Source organism: Rhineura floridana, chromosome 4 (genome assembly GCF_030035675.1).
Source record: "Rhineura floridana isolate rRhiFlo1 chromosome 4, rRhiFlo1.hap2, whole genome shotgun sequence".
Taxonomy (NCBI): Eukaryota; Metazoa; Chordata; class Lepidosauria; order Squamata; family Rhineuridae; genus Rhineura; species Rhineura floridana.
Genome location: NC_084483.1, coordinates 2,811,438 through 2,830,677, shown reverse-complemented (window position 1 = coordinate 2,830,677; position 19,240 = coordinate 2,811,438). Strand labels below are relative to the sequence as shown.

At 42.5% G+C, this 19,240-nt stretch overlaps 1 protein-coding gene across 5 annotated transcripts in view; it reads left to right on the top strand.

Moving 5' to 3' along the window:
• CEP68 (centrosomal protein 68) overlaps positions 1-18,977 on the top strand; it is a 28,464-nt gene extending 9,487 nt beyond the window's left edge. For 4 of the 5 annotated variants that reach the window (XM_061622235.1, XM_061622237.1, XM_061622239.1 and 1 more), the window contains 6 exons: positions 1,124-1,571; positions 5,542-6,954; positions 10,030-10,152; positions 11,328-11,424; positions 12,315-12,477; positions 18,529-18,977. In XM_061622235.1, coding sequence (XP_061478219.1) covers positions 1,176-1,571; positions 5,542-6,954; positions 10,030-10,152; positions 11,328-11,424; positions 12,315-12,477; positions 18,529-18,532 — 2,196 coding nt within the window. In that variant the 5' untranslated portion in view covers positions 1,124-1,175 and the 3' untranslated portion in view covers positions 18,533-18,977. The remainder of the gene's footprint in view (positions 1-1,123; positions 1,572-5,541; positions 6,955-10,029; positions 10,153-11,327; positions 11,425-12,314; positions 12,478-18,528) is intronic. The other variant, XM_061622240.1, reaches the window with a different exon arrangement.
• The last annotated feature ends 263 nt before the right edge of the window (positions 18,978-19,240 follow it).

The following is a 19,240-nucleotide window of genomic DNA, read 5'->3' as shown; positions in this document are numbered from 1 at the left end:
AATGTTGCTGCGGATGTTCCAGCTACCACTAGGAGGAAGTGGGAGGGAGATCTGCAAGCTAGCTCTGACAAGATGTATTGGCACTTGCAGGATAGCTTCAAGATGGTTCCTTTGTGAACATTCAGCTGGGCAACCTAGGCCAAAATTGCTTATGCAGAATTGTTCTGTGAGCAGGATCTGGGATTGCTATTGGACCCTGCCCGTGGGTTTGTCAATGAGCAGTTATGTTATGGTGTAACTTTGACACATGATTGTGCTCACTTGATCAATTACAAATCCTCCTATGAGCACCAAAAGTTACTTCTGAACTGTTCCCTATTGTAATAGATACTGTCTTACAAAATCTAATTCCAGCTGTGCAGCTCCAGCTTAAGGTGTGCCTTAGGGTGAGTCCAGATGTTTTGCACTCAAACATTCAACGGCCCTGGTCAGGGATGATGCACCTTGGGAGTCCACAACATCTGAAGGGCATCGCCACCTCGGCTGCCCCTGTTTTGAGCCATTGTGGTGTTTAAAAAAGAACTTCAGAAAAGAACACTATGAGGCCCGATAGTCCAGACTTCCTTAATTTAAGGAAACAAAATTCCAACTGTACAGGAGGGCTGATGAATATGACTGAAAAGAATTATGCATGGAGAACACTTGGCCCACCCAAGGCCTCAGGAGAGCATAAAATAGGAATGCAAGATCACCATTTGGTTTCCTTAGATGATCCTGGTGATACACATAATAGGATATACATAATAGGATACACTAGTGCCTGCCATTATTTGTTAGTTCCTGGGTTCAGTAGGAAGCCCACAATAGTAAATACAATATTTATTGTATTATTTACAACACTTAACTTTTCTGTTAAGTTTCTCTTCTGTTCAATAGATGGTCACTTTTAGGAAATGCATAGACTTTTAATGTTTCTGTTTTCATCCAGATTAACAAAAATGTTAACGTTTACAAATGAATGTGCATAGGATTCTAGATGTAGATAGCAATCCTGTGGATGTTTACGTGGAAAGATAGTTGCACTAGAGCATACTCACAGGTAAGTGTGGATAGGATTGCAGCCAATGTGTTAGATATGTGGGAATTTTTTCAAAACTTCTGGTGGGTCTTTTGTCTATTTCAGATTACAAGACTTCACATTTTGGTCACAGAAGGAAAAGAAAACTGTTTCATAGATGGCCTTGGAAGTAGAAAAATCTCCTTTTGATGTTTCATTGAGCATGAAGGCCAAGTGCTATGGAAGGTGGAATTACTCAGAACTAGAAACGGGCTACCCTGAACTGGCTAGCAAAGTTTGCCAGCCCTCAGCTGTGGAAGGTGAAGAGCCTTTGCCCAAAGGAATAGAGGGTCAAGAGCTCATATCTATAGAGGAAGCTGGCCATGCATTTCCTGGCATTCTCCAGAGGACTCGGAAATGTGATAAACAACCTTCAGCGCTTTCTAACAGGTTTCACAAGATGAAAGCCAAAGCAAAGTATGTGGAGAGATGGCCACCCATCAGCGGGACCACTTATGGTAGTGAAGTATTTCACAGTTTTAGCAGAGGTGGTATGTACCCTGAAGAGCAACAGGTGAGCATACTTCTGCGGTACTTCCAAAATATTCTTAAGGAGAAAAAACATCTGTTCCCATTCACACCCTTTCTAGGAAGACCCTAAAGTTGGACAGTCGAGTGTGGCATGGGTACCATTCAGATGAGTCTTGACTAACTTGGTGCCCTCCAGATGTTTGGGGCTACAAAACACTCCCAACCGGAGGTCCTTTGGGAGGAATGGTAGAATATACATTTAATAAATAAAGCTCCCATCAACCTCAGCCAGTATGCTGGGAGTTGTTGTCCAAAGTATCTGAAGAGCATCAGGTTGGCAAAGGCTGATTTGGACAGACTGGCGTGAAGAACAGATTCATTTGTTGCATTCCTGTCAACTGACAAGGTATCTCTGGTTCCTGGCTTATCTACCAGTAATGATGTAGAACACATTTTTGTTACGATTTTAGTTTATGATGTACAGCTAAATGCATCTCTCTTCAGATGTTGAACCCCTTGCACGATTGTAAGGCTGAGCTTGCTACCCCCGCCCCCACGGTCACATCCTAGTGGCTTGACTCCACCGCTGTCCGCAGGTTGGGACTGAAGGTCTGAGCAGAAGCCTGTGTACATGTAGGCAGCCTGCCTAATTTAGAACCGTGGGCACCTGTGTGTGTACAGAAGGCTCTCTGCTTCAGCACCATTGGGCGGGGAGTGGTGGGGCTGGGCCCATGGGGATGTGGTGGAGAGGGTGGGGCCAGCAGGCATGCCCCACCCTGTCCTGACCATGCGACTATGATCGCGTGGACCATAACCCCTGAAAAGGATTACTGGTTGAAGCCTCATGTCCATTAGATGTATTACTCGCTTTGGCACTAGGTTATAACTGTTCAGCTCTTTGCTGTTGTAAGATGTACTCCTTCCACAAAGGATGATGACCAAACGAACACACGTTAGATATGAGAAAAGCCCACCATAAATCACTATATCTCAGCTTCCTCAGGGCCTAGTCGAGCCTTTCCCAACCAGTGTGCCTCCAGATGTTGTTGGACCACAACTCCCATCAGCCTCAGCCAGCATTGCCAATGGTCAGGAAAGATGGGAATTGTGGTCCAACAACATCTGGAGGCACACTGGTTGGGAAAGGCTGGCCTAGTCTCTACAGCTCCTGAGCTTTTTGTAAAATCTGGACTGTATCTTCCCCCTGTCCCCCGGGCTCTAGTGCACTGGATCCCATAAAACACAGACTGGATTCTCTTAACATTACACTTGTAACTAGGGAAGCATTGTAGCAAATGTCTTCTGGGAGGCTGCCCTCCTCTTAGGCACTGCCGCTCTGGTAACAGTGTGCTCCCCTGTGGCAGCAGGAGGAATGGTGGCAGCATGCGCTGCTTGTCTTTTATAATCCTTTCTGAGCTCTGGGGTTCTTTCTCAGAAGTAATAGTCAGACAGATCCGTCCATCCTTACTAAAATGTCGGTTCTCCTCAGTTTCTCATTTTTGCAATCTTAAATTCAGTTCTTCACATTTGTGTAGCAATTTGAAAAACCTTCAGCGTTTTAGTGCTAATTTCTCCTGTCAAACACAATTTGGTATGCCGTTCTGATCAATGTACGTTTTTGAAAGCAAGTTTTCCAAGTACAGTGCATATTTACATGTTTTCCTGAATATATTCCTTGTTATGTACGAGATCCTGCATTGTTTCTCCTCACTGAACATAACCTAATATTGGTGCTTGCTTGACCATATAAAATCAATTACCTGCCACTAGCAGGGCCAACCCTACCATTAAGGGAGAGTGAGGTGGCTGCCTCAGGCAGTGGATGGTGGAGGGGGTGTTGGGGAGACACCAGCAGCGCCCTCAGCTGTTCCTCTAGACTGTTTCCCCTCTACTGGAGGACAAAGCTGGGTGTGTGTGCCACAGAGTTCCCCCTGCATCCCTAAGGTTGCCTGCTGGCCTCAGGTGCAGTGAAGAATGCTATCTTGTCCCCAGGGTTGAAACAAAATCCAGCTGCCAGTTTGGCCTCATTTCTGGATGTGGTGGTGGTGGGGTGTTGCCGAGGGGGGGGCATCTTGACTTTGCAGAAAAATGTCTTGGGCCAGGTCTGGCCAACAGCGCCATCGAGAATGGCTCAAAATAAGAAACTACTTTTTTACCTTTCGTGTTCCTTTGGCAACTGGTGATTTGCTCTCCTCTCGCAGTCCCAGCATCATCTTTGAGCTCTGGCTGCAATTCTGCTGTTTAACAAATGAGCTTCCATGTTCTTTAATTCTTGTATCTTTTGCACTGAAACATTTTCAAAAGGAGGAAAAAGCTTTGGTTTATATTGTTTTAAAAAATAATAGTTTCCTTCTGTTCTGGAAATGCTTGTTCGTGCGAATGTTGTTTGGCTTGGGCTTTAGAGCTGATAACAATGGTTAAACATATAGGGTTGTCTCAAACTACATTTTTGCATGTTCAGAGCTTACCTTCCCTAAATCTGCGCCAGAGTTTTTTTTTCTGGGGGGGAGAGCAGATTTGGAGGGGCATGTGGGAGGGGGAGGAGAAATTCTGCTGTGCTTGCAGAAGTATTTCTGTGTGCACAACAATTCAGCTAGATACAACCAGGATTTTTTGTAGCGGTACTCGCTGGTCCTGGGTCCTGGCATCTCTCTCTCTCTCTTTTTTTGCTGTCTATGACAACCATTTTGTACTGGCACCCATGGCACTTTTATCAAGGTGTGAGTACCAACATCTCATTTTTTACTCCTCCAAAAGCACTGGATACAACCTATAGTTTTACAGCACTGGTAGGCTGAGGAATAGCGAATGATAGAGCGGTAATCTGTTGCGGCCTACTGCAGCGTGATGCCCTCCAAAGGTTGCAAACTCCAACTCCCATCAGCCCCAGCTAGCATGGCCAATGTTCAGTGATGATAGGAATTGTAGTACAGCATCATCTGGAGCGCACCAGTTGGGCAAGAATGATTCCATGTGCATTTAGGAATAAATGGGAAAAAACCAGGCATAAAATAGATGGGATGTGCTGCATAAGCAGTTTGGAAGACATTTTAGGAGTTATCCAAATTGGAGACCAAAGCAAATGCACTGTAGCATTTAGTCACACACACCCCTTTAAAAGTTTGTTTATGGAACATTTTGTCGGGGTAGGTAGGAATGGGGAGCAGTGATGATCAATGAGAAGGATACTAAAGATTGAGGTTGCAATCTTAACACACTTAATTGGGAGTAAGCCCCATTGGATGCAGTGGGAATGACTTTTGAGTAAATGTGCATAGGATTGTGCTGAGAATCTGTATTTTAGGCTTTCTAGTTTATGGTGTTTGCTGTTTTGTAAATACATTTGCAAGGGAGGGGAAGAAACATGAGAGGCTGACTTTATTGATTGTATTCTTTGAGGTGGGACAGCATTAATAACGTTTCTTAAAACCCACCAAAACAGTCCACAAGATATTTATTTTATTTATTTATTATACTTGTATACCGCCCCATAGCCGAAGCTGTCTGGGCAGTTTACAGTAACTAAAAACAAATACAATTTAAAATACATCTTTTTAAAAAACAATTTAAAACACAATTTAAAAATTTAAAACACATAAACAAACTAGTTGTTTTATATTAAGTCCCATGTGAACAACATAAGCATAAATAATGTGAGTGCACTAATGAATGTTTTTAGCCAGGGTCCTTCCATATGGAGTGTTGGGTGTGGGATCAGTGCTCCTCATATATGCAAGTATTTTGCAGAATCCACATTATGCTGTTTGCCTCACAATTGCTAGCCTGTATTCCCTACTCCACCGCCAAATAAATTTAATCCAGATGTACACTTTCTAGGGAAAATCTGCTGAGATTTTCTTTAAAAAAACTTGCCATCAACATGTTTGCAAATTAAGCCCCCACCTGAAAGCACCCTCACTGTGAATTGAGTTGATTGAAATATTCTTTCTCTGTAAACGAAACAAGGCTGCCTTCTTTGTCTGACTTCTCCTTTTTTAAAATGACTCACACAGATGCATACAGGTGAGTGCTCGGAGTCTACAGAGGTGCTTCAGGGTTTGCTGGAACTTCCAACCAAAGCTGTGGACTCTACATTTTATTCCTCTACCACCAAATCCCCCCCCAACCATGATGCCGACTGTCGGAGTCAGATGACGGTTGCCCCATATTCATCCACTCCTCAACATTTATCAGGTAAAAGAACCCCTCATTTTGATGCCATGACACCTGTGTGCCCGAGGGCTAGCATCGCTTTACAGCCTCCAGAAGACTCTGATTTTGATCAGCAGGGATTGTCAAGATCGAAAAGCTTTTCAGGTGCCGGGGTTTGTCCATCGTCTGAAACATCTACTCCTTGGTATCTCCATAGTCTGTCTGAGCCTGCAGAAAGCCACATGCTAGGCACGCACAAGCAGCTACCTGTGGATAGCTGTCCAACAGTGGGACACATGAGAAAGATGTCCTCTTTCCAGGCTGATTATTGGGCATGTGCCATACCTGATACCTTACCACCATCTCCAGATCGTCAGTCCCCGCATTGGAACCCTAATAAAGAATATGAGGACTTGCTTGATTACACCTATCCTTTAAGGCCAAAATACAAGCTTGCAAAGAATGCCAAAGACTCTTCTGTCCATGATTCTGGGGTTGACCTTGACAGTCTTTCCATTTCTCCTGAAAGTACCTTGAAGTCTGTGAACATGCAGGGCCAAGAATGTCAGGCTATGGGGATCCAGAGTGCAGAGAGATGTTCGACCCCTTTATTGAAAAAGCTAGAATGCTCCGTTCCGGTTTCTCACTACAGACTATCGCCTGTTGGGAAAGTATCCTTTGCAAGTTGGGTTCCCTCTCCTGGCAGAACTGGCATTTCTAAAGAGATGGTGCACAGTTTGTCCCCTGGTCCATTCATTGCAACCAACTTGGACGAAAGAGATTGGAACACGAGGAGACACGACTACCTTACAAAGAGAGACACTGCTAGTAGCAACTTCATACGCTCCACAAGGATGCTGCCCTTACAAAAAGGGAATTCCAGTGATGAAGAGTATCTCTCCTTGCCACCCAGACTCAAGGAGTTAGAGACATTGGCTCAGCAACTGACTGATCTTTCACTGACTGTAAAGAAACCTGAACATTTCCCATGTGTCAGTGTGGATGGAGAGCAGCTTCCACTGGAGTTTCAGGGAGATAATGGAGCCAACAAGAGCCATTGGGAAATGTATTGTAATTCTTGTCATAGCTGTAGCTTTCAAGAACATGGCGCAGAAGACCTTCTGAGCAGTCGAGGCTTCCAGGACCATGAGAACGTGCCAAAAGAGACCGCAGGCATTGACTTGCTCAAAACAAGATGCCTCAAGTTCCTGGAGAGCGGAGGCCATTGTATGAAGCAAGACCATTACGGAGACTCCCTTGCACTGCATATTAAGGTAAACCTAAAAAAAATTCCAAATATGGACAGCTTCTCAAAAGTGCCTATTATGTCATATGGTAGTTTGACTTGAAAGGAGTTTCCATGGTGAATGTGTGACTTTTGATGGGCTGACTCAAATTTTATAATCTTTAGGCTGAACAGGGAAGTATGTGACAGATTACGATGAGATGTACAACTACTGTAGTTTATTGTATTTGGTTCACCAAATGAGATGCAGACTTGTAGATGTCCTGTTTCACAGAATTGGAAGAGACCTCAAAGGTAACCTATTATGACTACTTGCCAGTTCATGAACTCACTGCTGCAGCATTCCTGACAGGTGGCCATTCACCCTTTGCCTTAAAAACCTTGAATTGAAAGGTGACTCTCTCCTTGTTCTGGTATTGAGCACCTTGCACCTTTGAAGTTCATCCTAATGTTCATTCTGAATCCCCTCTCTTGTAATTTGAACCTGTTGGGAACATAGGGAGCTGCCTTATGCTGAGTCAGACCATTGGTCCATCTAGCTCAGCATTGTCTATACTGATTGGCAGCAGTTTTCCAGGTGTTCAGTCTTCCCCAGTCCTACTTGGAGACGCTGGGGATTGAACTTGGTTCTTCTGCCTGTGAAGCAGATGCTCTGTCACTGAGCTGTGGCCCATCCCCAACCTTTGGTTCTGGTCCTACCTTCAGGGGAGGGGTAGCTACTGTGGTACCCTCCAGCTGTTGTGGGACACCCCCCATTACCCCCTGCTAAGATGGTGAATGGACAGGGATTAGAGCAACAGCTAGAGGTGACAGAAAATAAATAAGCTCTATCTATTTGACAGCCTTTCAAATACTTGAAGATGGCTATCTTATCACTTCTAAATTATCTCTTCTCCTGATTAAATTGTTATTATTATTTACATTTATATACCACCTTTCCTCCAAGGAGCTCAAAGTGGTGTACATGGCTTTATCCTCACAACACCCTGGTGAGGTAGGTTAGGCTGAGAGACTGACTGGCTTAAGGTTGCCCAGCGAGCTTCATGGCTGAGTGGGGATTTGAACCCTGGTCTCTCAGGTCCCAGTTCAACTCTTTAACCACTACACCACACTGGATCCCACCTTCCATACCCAACTCCTCCCATTTTCCCTCTGAGGGACTTGGGGTAGCATGCATTGTTCTCCCCCCCTCCCAATAGTTGCAGAATACTCTTCCTCTGGGGTCTGAACTTTTTCTGGCAAAGGGGTGAGACCCTCTTGTTTGAACTTCTTCATTTAGATAGCATGGAGTAACTTTACTTTTGAAAGAGGGTTTTTATATCTAATGGGTGGATTTTATTGTTCAAACGTTGTAGCCCACCTCAAGTCCTCGGAGGATTTAAACACATGGGTGGTATTCAACTCACTTGTCCTGTTGGCACAAGAATTATTGCTAGTGCAATGGGACCCCCCTCTGTGTATGCCCTGTACCCTCTCCAAATCTGCTCCGGAGGGTTAGGGGAACCCCCAGAACAGATTTAGTGGATATGTGGGGGAGGTGGGTGGGGGAGTTCCATTATACTAGCAGTAATCCTTGCACTGATGGGATCATCATGACTTGGCGTTGTGTTAGATACAACCCACACATTTTAAGTCTGTAGAGGAGCCAACAGGAATAATTATTTCTTTGACCACTATTGGCTATAAATGTTTGTGTCTGGGGGACTGTTTTGTCTGGTTGCAAAGTAGGGCAAAGAGTAGAGCACTTGGAGCGTGATGGTCAGTGGAGTCTTTTGCATCCTCAGTTCTGTGTTATCTAGAGAATAACATGATAAAAGTTTCCAAAAGACTTTGTTTGCTTTTCTCCTCTGAGAGAACTTTTCAGACATTTCTTAGGACTGATGCGCAGGGCCCATCTAGGCAGCTGTTGTGCTTTCTCACATTTACCCTTGTCGCATTGTATGCTTGACTTCCTGACTTTGAACGTGGGAGGCAGAGCCAGCTTCAGTCTCCAATTTCTGCTGAAAGACTGCAGTTTTTCCATATATTACTACGCCCCTGCTAATGAAAGAGTTCTCTGAGTGGATCTCTGTCAGTCCCATTTCAATTGCTAACTTTGATCTCTTCCCGTCCAAACTAATAGCTTTTTCAGGTTTTCTTTTGGAAGCATGTTTTGGATATTTTTTCACTGGGGAGGGGGGTGTCTGTGTGGAGATTTAGTTATGGATTATATTAGATTAATTCTGTGATCATTTCATAGTGTGGTGTGGGATACCTTGGTTTTGAGCCGATTCCTGAGATGAAATGGTGTATTCTGTGTATTGAATAACTCTACTCCTGTAGTGGCTCCATGAATTGAAACATGATGCATTAATGCAATTAACGTTTAGCTACTAGGTGATGTTCAAGGTCTTTTGTTAACGTATAAGCCCTGCACGACTTGAGAGAAGGTTACTTGAAAGACTGCCTGTCCCAGTATAGATGTGTAAGATCACTGATTTCATCTGGGGAAATGCTACTCACTGCCCTGCACCCTACAGAATATTACAGGGCGGGGACCCGAAAACGGGCCTTTTCTGCCTTTGCCCTTCCCTCTCTCATATGTGAAGCAGCAGCCATCAGTTACTTCACAGGTTTTGTAAAAACTTTCCTTTTTGTCCAGGTTTTTCCTGATCAATAAGACCAGACCCTGCTTTCTGTTTGTTTGAATTCCTTTTTGGTGCTTTTATGCTGTTTAACTGGTTGTAACTTGTGTTTTTGTTTTAACGGAATGTTTTGTCATTTCTGTTGTACACCACTTAATCTTTTTTTAAAAAAACCTCTTAAGTGGGTTAAAAATGCTTTTGAATAAAAATAAATAAATATTTTAGTTGGAACCTAACTGTGCTTACACGATAGGTTTGTAGCCACATCACTATGTATTTTATTTTACTCAAATGGATTTCTCTGTTTAAAAAATGACATTTCCAGGATTTTCAGCAAGCATTCTGCCCCCACTGTAGACCTTCTCCTAACCTGGGAACTAACCCCACCCCCCCAACTATGGGTGATCGTTGCTGTTTATGAAACTGAATGCTATTGTGATGTAGTTAATAGATGCCTTTGTTCTGATTCATCCAAGTAGATATTTTCCTGTCAACTAGAAGAGCTCATTCGTTGGCTGCACAAAGTAGCACAAGTGACAGACAACTGGATTCCCCCCAAGCCAGATGTTGAAAGTGTTAAGGCAGCATTGCAAAACTACCTGGTAATTGCATTCCCTTTTTTCCTCAATTGTGAATTTGAGTAGCTCTGACATCATCTGCGCTCTACATCTAAAGCGGTCATGAATGCCGCCAAAAGAATCCTGGGAACTATAGTTTATTGATCGGTGCTCAGAGTTATTAGGAGACCCCTATTCCTCTCGCAGAGCTACACTTCTCAGAGTAGTTTAACCACCAGTCCCTCTTCCCAGGGAACTCTGGGAATTGTAGATCTGTGAAAGGAACAGGGGTCTCCTAACAACTCTTAACACCCTTAACAAACTACAGTTCCCAGGATGGTTTGGAGGAAGCCACGACTGTTTGAAAGCAGTATTATACCACTTTAATGTGTAGTGCAGATGGGGCCTGGATTTCATTATAGAGGAGGAAGTGATTGCTGAAAAGTCGCCTAATTCAGTTCAAATGGTGTTAGGTGTGGCCCTTCCCTGCTCTTAAGCAAACGCCTGTGAGAAATTAGACAAGGCCCCGTCCCCCAAGAGGATGCCTGCCGTAAAACGTTCCTAGTGCACCTCAGCAGACACAGGTCTCTCTTGTGTGTGTGTGTGTGTATGTGTGTGTTAACCATTTATAGATCAGTGTCCTGATTTGGAATGTGCTCATCCTCGTAGGAGCGCCCTGTTATTCTTGGCATACAATTGGTAGAAACTGGGGTGCAGATTTGCTAAAGTCATTCTGATCCTTGTTCTAACAAGGCAGCTCGTGGAACTGATCTTTTCTCTTCCCCTCCACCCCGCCCATGTGTACACCCCTGAAAACCCTCTCCACAGATCCTGAGGGCCCTCCTGAAAAGTAGAGGCTGTGTTGCCACCAGTGGGAGCTCCTAGCACGATATCCCTCTGCCTGCTTTTAGATGATTTCCCTGTTTGCACTTCAGCCCTGTACGACACAGTCTCTACTGTTCAGGAGGGCCCCATTCACCCTCTGGAGAAGGTTTTTTTTGGGGGGGGGGTGTTTCAGAGTCTACTAGCAGAGGAGGGAAAGCGAGATTGGTTGCACCAGCTGTCATGACCACACAACCATTGAACACAACCTATACTATTTAAATATGTTTTGATAAACCTATGTGCCCTCTTGTGGATAATGAGTAATTTTCTTTACACATTAATTTTTTTTAATGCTTTGCATATTGCCACTCACAGTATCCAACACTTATTTACAGAAGTTCAAAAAGGATTTAGCCGACCACCAAGCGCTGACTGAAAATGTGTTGCAAGGCGGCGAAAAGCTCCTCAAATGCATGGCATCAAATTCACCGGGTGAGGAGAGACTACTGTATATGGGAACCATAACCAAAATATGATACGGGGAAGGACAGGTCGGTTGCAAGCCATTAAGAGACCTTGTAGTATTCTTTTCTAAACCCGAGTTTAGCTTTCCAGCTGTTATGGTTTTAAAGATACTTTGCATGATCCAGCCAAAATGTAATCAGTCACATCAATTTAAATAGTGCACTTATTTGATACTCTGGGATTTCAGAATGTTTAGTTTTTGCTGAAATATGCCCAGTGTTACTATTTTTTTCCTGACTATAAAGGCTAGAAAATTGGAAAATACTGTGATCAGAACTCATGCACATCCACTGATTAAAAATGTGGCTTTTAGGTAGCGCTTTCCAGTGGATCCTTCTTGTTAGCTTCATCCACCTACTAAAGGTGCTTACTCACTCGTACAGCACTGTCTCTCCATAAACGGCATATACCGTAATCAACCACTGTTCCTCCATTTGCCCCTCGGTAGGGCTATAGGGGCAAATGCTGTAACTTAGGGGAAGAGTATCTGCCTTACATGCAGCAGGTCACGAGTTCACTGTCCAGTTGGGCTGGGAATGTCCCCTGCCTGAACCCCCGGAGAACCACTGCCAGTCAGTGTAGACAATACTGAGCTACATGGACCGAGGGTCTGACTCTGTATAAAGCAGCTTCCAATGCCCCTAGGAAAGACAAGTAACCTCCTTCTTCTGTCTTGCCTGCTGCCCTAGTAAGCTGTGGGAGGGAAGCAGAATCCTGTCATGTCTGTTCTTGTGGCCAAACTGTAGCCCTTTAAAAAGGTGTTGTTTCTCCAGCAGTTTTGGATAAGTATCGCAGAATCCCAATGCTCAACTCAGCTGCTGTAAATCTTATTTTTTTGCATTAACCTTTGTTTCTAGTTTTGCGGAACACTCTTGGTTTGATTGCAAAACAATCTGACAAGCTTGAAAGCCAGGCTGAACGCTTGTATCAGTCTCTTACAACAGCTGTGGATACACTTGGGGATGGCTTAATAAAGAATTGCGATGCTCAACAAACAGCGGCCCAGGCAGAGTCATCAAGGTGGGTAGAAGTTAAAGAATGCTTTTTTGTGTGATTACAAGAAGACAGTGATTTAACTAACTTTGTCTGACTCTCAAGGCATTTGAAGTTCCTCAAATTGTGAACTTGCAACCCCTCATGAATAAATGCTCTTGGCTTCAGTTTTTCATAAACCAGAGGAATACTGCGTCTCCCAGAACTTAACAATCAACCAGTCCAAATCCAAAGTTATGATTTGCGGGAAATTTATGAAAATTAAGAATAGCTGGCCGCTAAACGGGGTCCAAATAGAACAGGTTTCAACCTTTAAATATCTGGGCATCCACCTGTCTAATAGACTTTCCTGGGCCCCACAAATCAAAGAAGCGGCCCTAGCTGGCTCCCGAGCTCTGGGCTCAGCTAAAAAGTTTTTTTTCACCCGTGGAGGACAGCTTGTTCTCCCGATGATAAAAATATTGAAAGCAAAAATCCTTCCAAAGATCCTATATGGAGTTGAACTCTGGGGAGCTTCAGCCAGACTAAAACTGGAGTCTATCCAAAATGTATTTATGAGGCAAGTGCTAGGCCTTCCTCAGGGGACCCCGGCTGCCCATCTTGGAGCCGAATTGGGCCTGCCTTCAATAAATGCCCGCATAGATTTAGCCCTTCTTAGATTCTGGATTTGGCTCATTAATATGGACGATACCACTCTCGCTAAGCAATGCTGGCAAGAACAAATGCGGTCAGCTAGAGGGCCCGCAGAATGGCAAGCAATACTTTCTAAGCATGATCTTTCCCCTTCCAAACTGATGGAATTAAGTAACATCGCTCTCCGTAATTGGATCTTTGATTACGATGCAGCACAAGATCGAGCATCTATAGTGACAGCCCCCTTCTCAAGATGGTACCCCTGCTTTAAACTCAATCACTATATGTCAAATTATTTAGTAGCCATAGATAGAGCCCCCATCAGAAGAGCTTTTTCAGCTCTCCGTTTTCAAGTTATGCCTATGGCCTACCTTGAAGGCTGATTTTGTAGTACACCAATGGCCCAGCGTCAATGCATCTATGGATGTAAGGCCATTGAAGAGATTGCTCACTCTTTGCTCCACTGTCCGCTTTATGCTGATCCTACACAAAATTTTTTATCCCCTTTCCTCAACTTTTTAAGACATAGCTCCGACAGTGAGATGGTAAATATGTTTTTATCTGATGATTTTAATTTAATGACTATCGCTACTGCCAATTTCACAGTGGCGGCTCAAAAACTAAGAAAAACCTTCGTAACAAAATTGGCCGATATGCCAATCCCTACACAAGATGTTTTAACTTTGGATATATCAATTGAATTCTAAAGTATGATTGACTCTTGTATATTCTATATACAAGACATCCTAATTTATGCTATGTTATCCAATTCCGAATGTTTGTTTGTACTTTGCACATGGCTTATGGCTAAGTTGGCAATAAAGTTATATTCATTCATTCATAAACCAGTGAAAAGATTTGGGGCAACTTAGGGAGATGCACCTTCCTTTACTAGGGTGGCTTTAAAGATTGAAACTCTTCAAGAAGATAAATGCAAGATTGTAATGAATAAAAGTGGAAGGGGTGATCTGGCATACTGCCATGCAAAATTCAGGTCAAGGATGGGAAACTACAGAAGTACTTGACTAAGCTGAGTTCTATCTGGTGCATACTGGTTTGGAGTCAGTTTTACTTGTTTGTGTGTGTTATGTGCCTTCAAGTCGATTGCGACTTATGGCGACCCTATGAATCAACGACCTCCAAGAGCATCTGTCATGAACCACCCTGTTCAGATTTTATAAGTTCAGGTCTGTGGCTTCTTTTATGGAATCTATCCATCTCTTGTTTGGTCTTCCTCTTTTTCTACTTCCTTCTGTTTTCCCCAGCTTTATAATCTTTTCTAGTGAATCCTGTCTTCTCATGATGTGTCCAAACTATGATAGTCTTAGTTTTATCATTTTAGCTTCTAGTGATAGTTCTGGTTTAGTTTGATCTAACACCCAATTATTTGTGTTTTTTGCAGTCCATGGTACCTGCAAAGCTCTCCTCCAACACCACATTTCAAAGGAGTTGATTTTTCTCTTACCCACTTTTTTCACTGTCCAACTTTCACATCCATACATAGAGATCGGGAATACCATGGTCTGAATGATCCTGACTTTAGTGTTCAGTGATACATCTTTGCATTTGAGGACCTTTTCTAGTTCTCGCATTGCTGCCCTCCCCAGTCCTAGCCTTCTTCTAATTTCTTGACTATTGACTCCATTTTGGTTAATGACTATGCCATAGTACTGATAATCCTTGACAAGTTCAATATCCTCATTGTCGACTTTAAAGTTACATAAGTCTTCTGTTGTCATTACTTTAGTCTTCTTGACGTTCAGCTGTTGTCCTGCTTTTGTGCTTTCCTCTTTAACTTTCAACAGCATTCTGTTCAAATCAATACAGTACTAATTTCTGCTAGTAGTATGGTATCACCTGGATATCTTAAATTATTGATATTTCTCCCTCCAATTTTCACACCTCCTTCATCCTGGTCCAATCCCACTTTCTGTATGATATGTTCTCCTTATAGATTAAATAAATAGGGTGATAAAATATACCTGTCTCACACCCTTTCCGATGGGGAACAAATCGGTTTCTCCATATTCTGTCCTTACTGTAGCCTCTTGTCCAGAGTATAGGTTGCACATCAGGACAATCAGATGCTGTGGCACCCCCATTTCGTTTAAAGCATTCCATAGTTTTTCATGATCTGCACAATCAAAGGCTTTGCTATAATCTATAAAGCCCGGGGGGATTTTCTTCTGAAATTCCTTAGTCTGTTCCATTATCCAACATATGTTTGCAAAGCGATCTCTGGTGTATCTTCCCTTTCTAAATCCAGCTTGGACATCTGGCATTTCTCGCTCCACATATCGTAAGAACCTTTGCTGTAGAAACTTGAGCATTACTTTACTTGCATGAGATATTAAGGCAATAGTTCGATAATTATTGCATTCCCTGGGATCCCCTTTCTTTGGAATTGGAATCTATACTGAACTCTTCCAGTCTATGTGCGTTGTTTTGTTTTCCATATTTGTTGACAATTTTTTTGTCAAAATATGGACAGGTTCAGTCTCAGTAACCTGTAGCAACTCTATTGTTATGCCATCTATTCCTGGTGATCTGTTTCTTCCAAGTATTTTAAGAGCGGCTTAGATTTCTGGTTCATCAGCATACGGTTCCTCTAAATGAATCTGTTATCCTTGTGTCTCTTTTATAGAGTTCTTCAGTGTATTGCTTCCATCTTCCTTTTATTTTATCTGGGTCAGTCAGTGTATTCCCCTGTTGAATTATTCAACATCCCTACTCTCAGTTTAAATTTTCCTTTGATTTCTCTAATCTTTTAGAATAATGCTCTTGTTCTGCCTTTTTTATTGTCGTCTTCTGTTTTTATATGATAGATGTTGTAATAGTTCTCTGTGTCCCTACATACTAGTCACTGTACTATTGCATTTAGGGTTCTAACTGTTTTCTGTCTGCTTTTGCTTTTCTTCTTTAGCTATTTTCAGGGTTTCGTCTATCATCCATTTAGGTCTTTTTCTCCTTTTACATTCTTCCCTGATAATGTCTCTTGCTTCACTCCATAGTTCTTCTGGTTCTCTATCAACTACACTTAAAGCCTCAAATCTGTTCCTTATTTGCTCTTTATATTCTTTTGGGATGTTGTTTAAATTGTATCTTGGTGTTATGATTGCTTTGTTCTTCTTTAGCTTTACTCTGATTTTCCATATTACCAGTTGGTGATCTCTACTGCAGTCTGTTCCTGGTCTTGTATTTGCAGAAAGTATGGAACTTCTCCATCTTCTGCTACAAATTATATAATCAATTTGATTCCTATATTGACCATTTGGTGATGTCCACGTGTAATCTTTTCAGTTGCTCAGAAAATGTTTGCTCGAAACAGATTGGCTACCCAGAATTCAATAAGTCTTTCTCCTGCTTCATTTCTATCTCCTAAACCCCATCTTCCCACAATTCCTAGTTCTTCTCTGTTCCCTACTTTTGCATTCCAGACCCCCATGATTATCAGCACATCTTGTTTTAGTGTGTAATCAATTTCGTCCTGTACTTCTGCGTAAAATCTTTCAAATTCCTCTTCTTCTGCATTTGCTGTTGGAGCACAGACTTGGATAATAGTTTTGTTAATAGGTTTCCCGTTGAGTCTCACTAATATCACACACTCAGACCTAGCGTTATAGCTCCTAATTGCTCTTGCTGCATCACTTCTCACTATTAAAGCAACCCCATTTCTTCTTAATTTCTCATTTCCTGCATAAAGTATTTTGTAGTTGCCTGGTTGAAAGTGTCCCATTCCCGTCCATTTTAATTCATTCATGCCAAGTATTGTAATGTTGATACGTTCCATTTATTATCTGACAATTTCTAACTTTCCTTGTTTCATGCTTCTCACATTCCATGTTCCCATTGTGTATGTTGTACTCCAGACTCTCCTTTCACATCTGTGCGCATCATCCTCCGGGCTTCCATTTGGCTTTGACCCAGTGGCATCATTAGTCACAGCGCTACTCGTGCTTGTCCTTTGTTCTTCTGCAGTAGCTCACTGAGCGCCATCTCACCTGGGGGTCTTATCTTCCAGCACTATCTCGTGTTGCATTTTGGATACTCTATTGATAGGGTTTTCATGGTAAGAGGTATTCAGAGGTGGTTTACCATTGCCTTCCTCTGAGTTTGGATGCATCTTAATCTGGTGTCTCAGCTTTGACCATTCTGCCTTGAGTGCCCCTGCTTAGGAGTCTAGCAGCTCTCTTCGACACTCTCAGACCTCCTCACCACATTAAGGTGTGCATCCTGGAGGGGGTTTACTTGTTTAAAGCATTTTTATCCCACTATTCAGCAAAAAGAAACGGGTGAGCAGCAATGGGGAAGAGTGGGGAGCACATGCTTTATATGTGAAAGATCCCAGGTTCAATTCCAGGCATCTCTAGGTAGGACAAAGCTTCCTGTCTGAAACCATTACAGTCATTGTTGTGGTTGGCTAGATGAACCAGTTATCTGACCCTGTATAAGGCAGCTTCATACGTTCCTAATGGGACATGTGGAATGCAGGTCTTACCTAGCATTTTGAGCCAGAGGGGACCTCCACTGTCTCATTTTTCCTCTTGTCCCAGGTCTTTGTGGATAGGATGACTTTTAATAGTTTTATAGAAGAGGAAATTAGATATGCCATCTTAGATGAATCAAAAGTTCACTAAGGCTGCAATTCTGTATAAAGTTTCCTAGGAGTTAGCCCTGAATTCAGTGGAATTTACTTTGAGTAGACCTGTATAGAATGGTACTGTAAAAGAGTTAAGCTGCCTCTATATTAGAGAGAGTGTGAATATCCCATCCTCTAAAGCTGGATAAGGTGCAAAGCACACACACTTCCTGGCTTTTTTCCATTCCTTGCTTCTAGCCAATGTTGTGTAATTTAGGTGGTCATAGTAATCCATTGTAGCCGCTTATACCAAAGTGTAGAAGCAACTGAGGACAGAAGCCTGCCCCTCTGTATTCAGTGTGACAGAATTTTGGCCATTGGCTTTTAAAAAATATTTATTATGGATTCCAATTCAAAGTAATAGAATTAAGAGTAGCATTCTATAAATCGTGCTAAGATTCCAATTAATCCTCACATGGATACTTAGGCTACACAGTGGCTCATTTACTTGAGAGGACTACTTTGAAATGGGGCTTAGAACTGAGACTGTAATATGTCCCAAGGAAATCTTCATTGCAAATGAAAGCATGCTACCTGCCATTTTGTTTTCTTTAAATCCCATGGAGCAAATGAATGTTTTTGTGGGTACATATACACACACACACACACAGAATCACCAAGCAGTGCACACAGTCTTCTTTATCTGGGCTTTATCATGGCAATGTTTAGTGTGTGGTCTAAAAGCATACAATGTAGCAGTCTTGGTGAAGTTGAGCAGGTCTGGTCAGTGCCTTGATGTACATTAGTTTGAGTTCCATAAGAAAAGACAGGATACAAATGTGAATGTTCATATTCTTTTATTTCAGATAATGCCTCTCAGTGTGGAATTCCACAGCCCATCTTTAACTGAATGAAAGAACTGCTTCAGTAAGGAGTTTGAGGAAATGTTAAACTGCTCTCTGCACCGTGCTGACGTATTGGAAGGTTATTCTTCAAAGTTGTGACCTCCTGCAGTGTCATCGAGTATAGTTTCCAGTTTCAGATGTTAGCAACTGGCTTCATATCTGACGACGGCATTTTGGAGAGTATGGAAGATACAACTTTCCCAGATGTTGGAGTGATTGTTGGCTTAACTGTCTCTGAAGTTGCATACCTTTTTTATTTTATAGTTCTTTAGGTGAACAATTGGACGTCTTCAGTGCCTGTTTGCTTACATATTTTGGTTTCCCCTGAAAAGGTTGTTCTGTTTATTTACATGTCATTTCTATGGAAGACTACATTTAAAATAAAACAATTTTGCCACCATATTATCAAAGTTAGCATTGACAATAAGTGATTTCAGTACACCTGCCAGCTTTTGTTATTCAAAGCTCCAAAACAGCCTTTGATAATCAAACCTAATGCTTCTTAGCATAACAGTGGCATGTTCTTCAGTTAATAATTGAAGGTGCTGGTGGTAGTTCTTTAGCAGTTGATGTTAAAGGGGCTATTTTCCCCTGAAGCTGTGAAAAAGGCAAATTCCGTGCTAGGGATGATTAGGAAAGGTATTGAAAATAAAACAGCGGATATCATAATGCC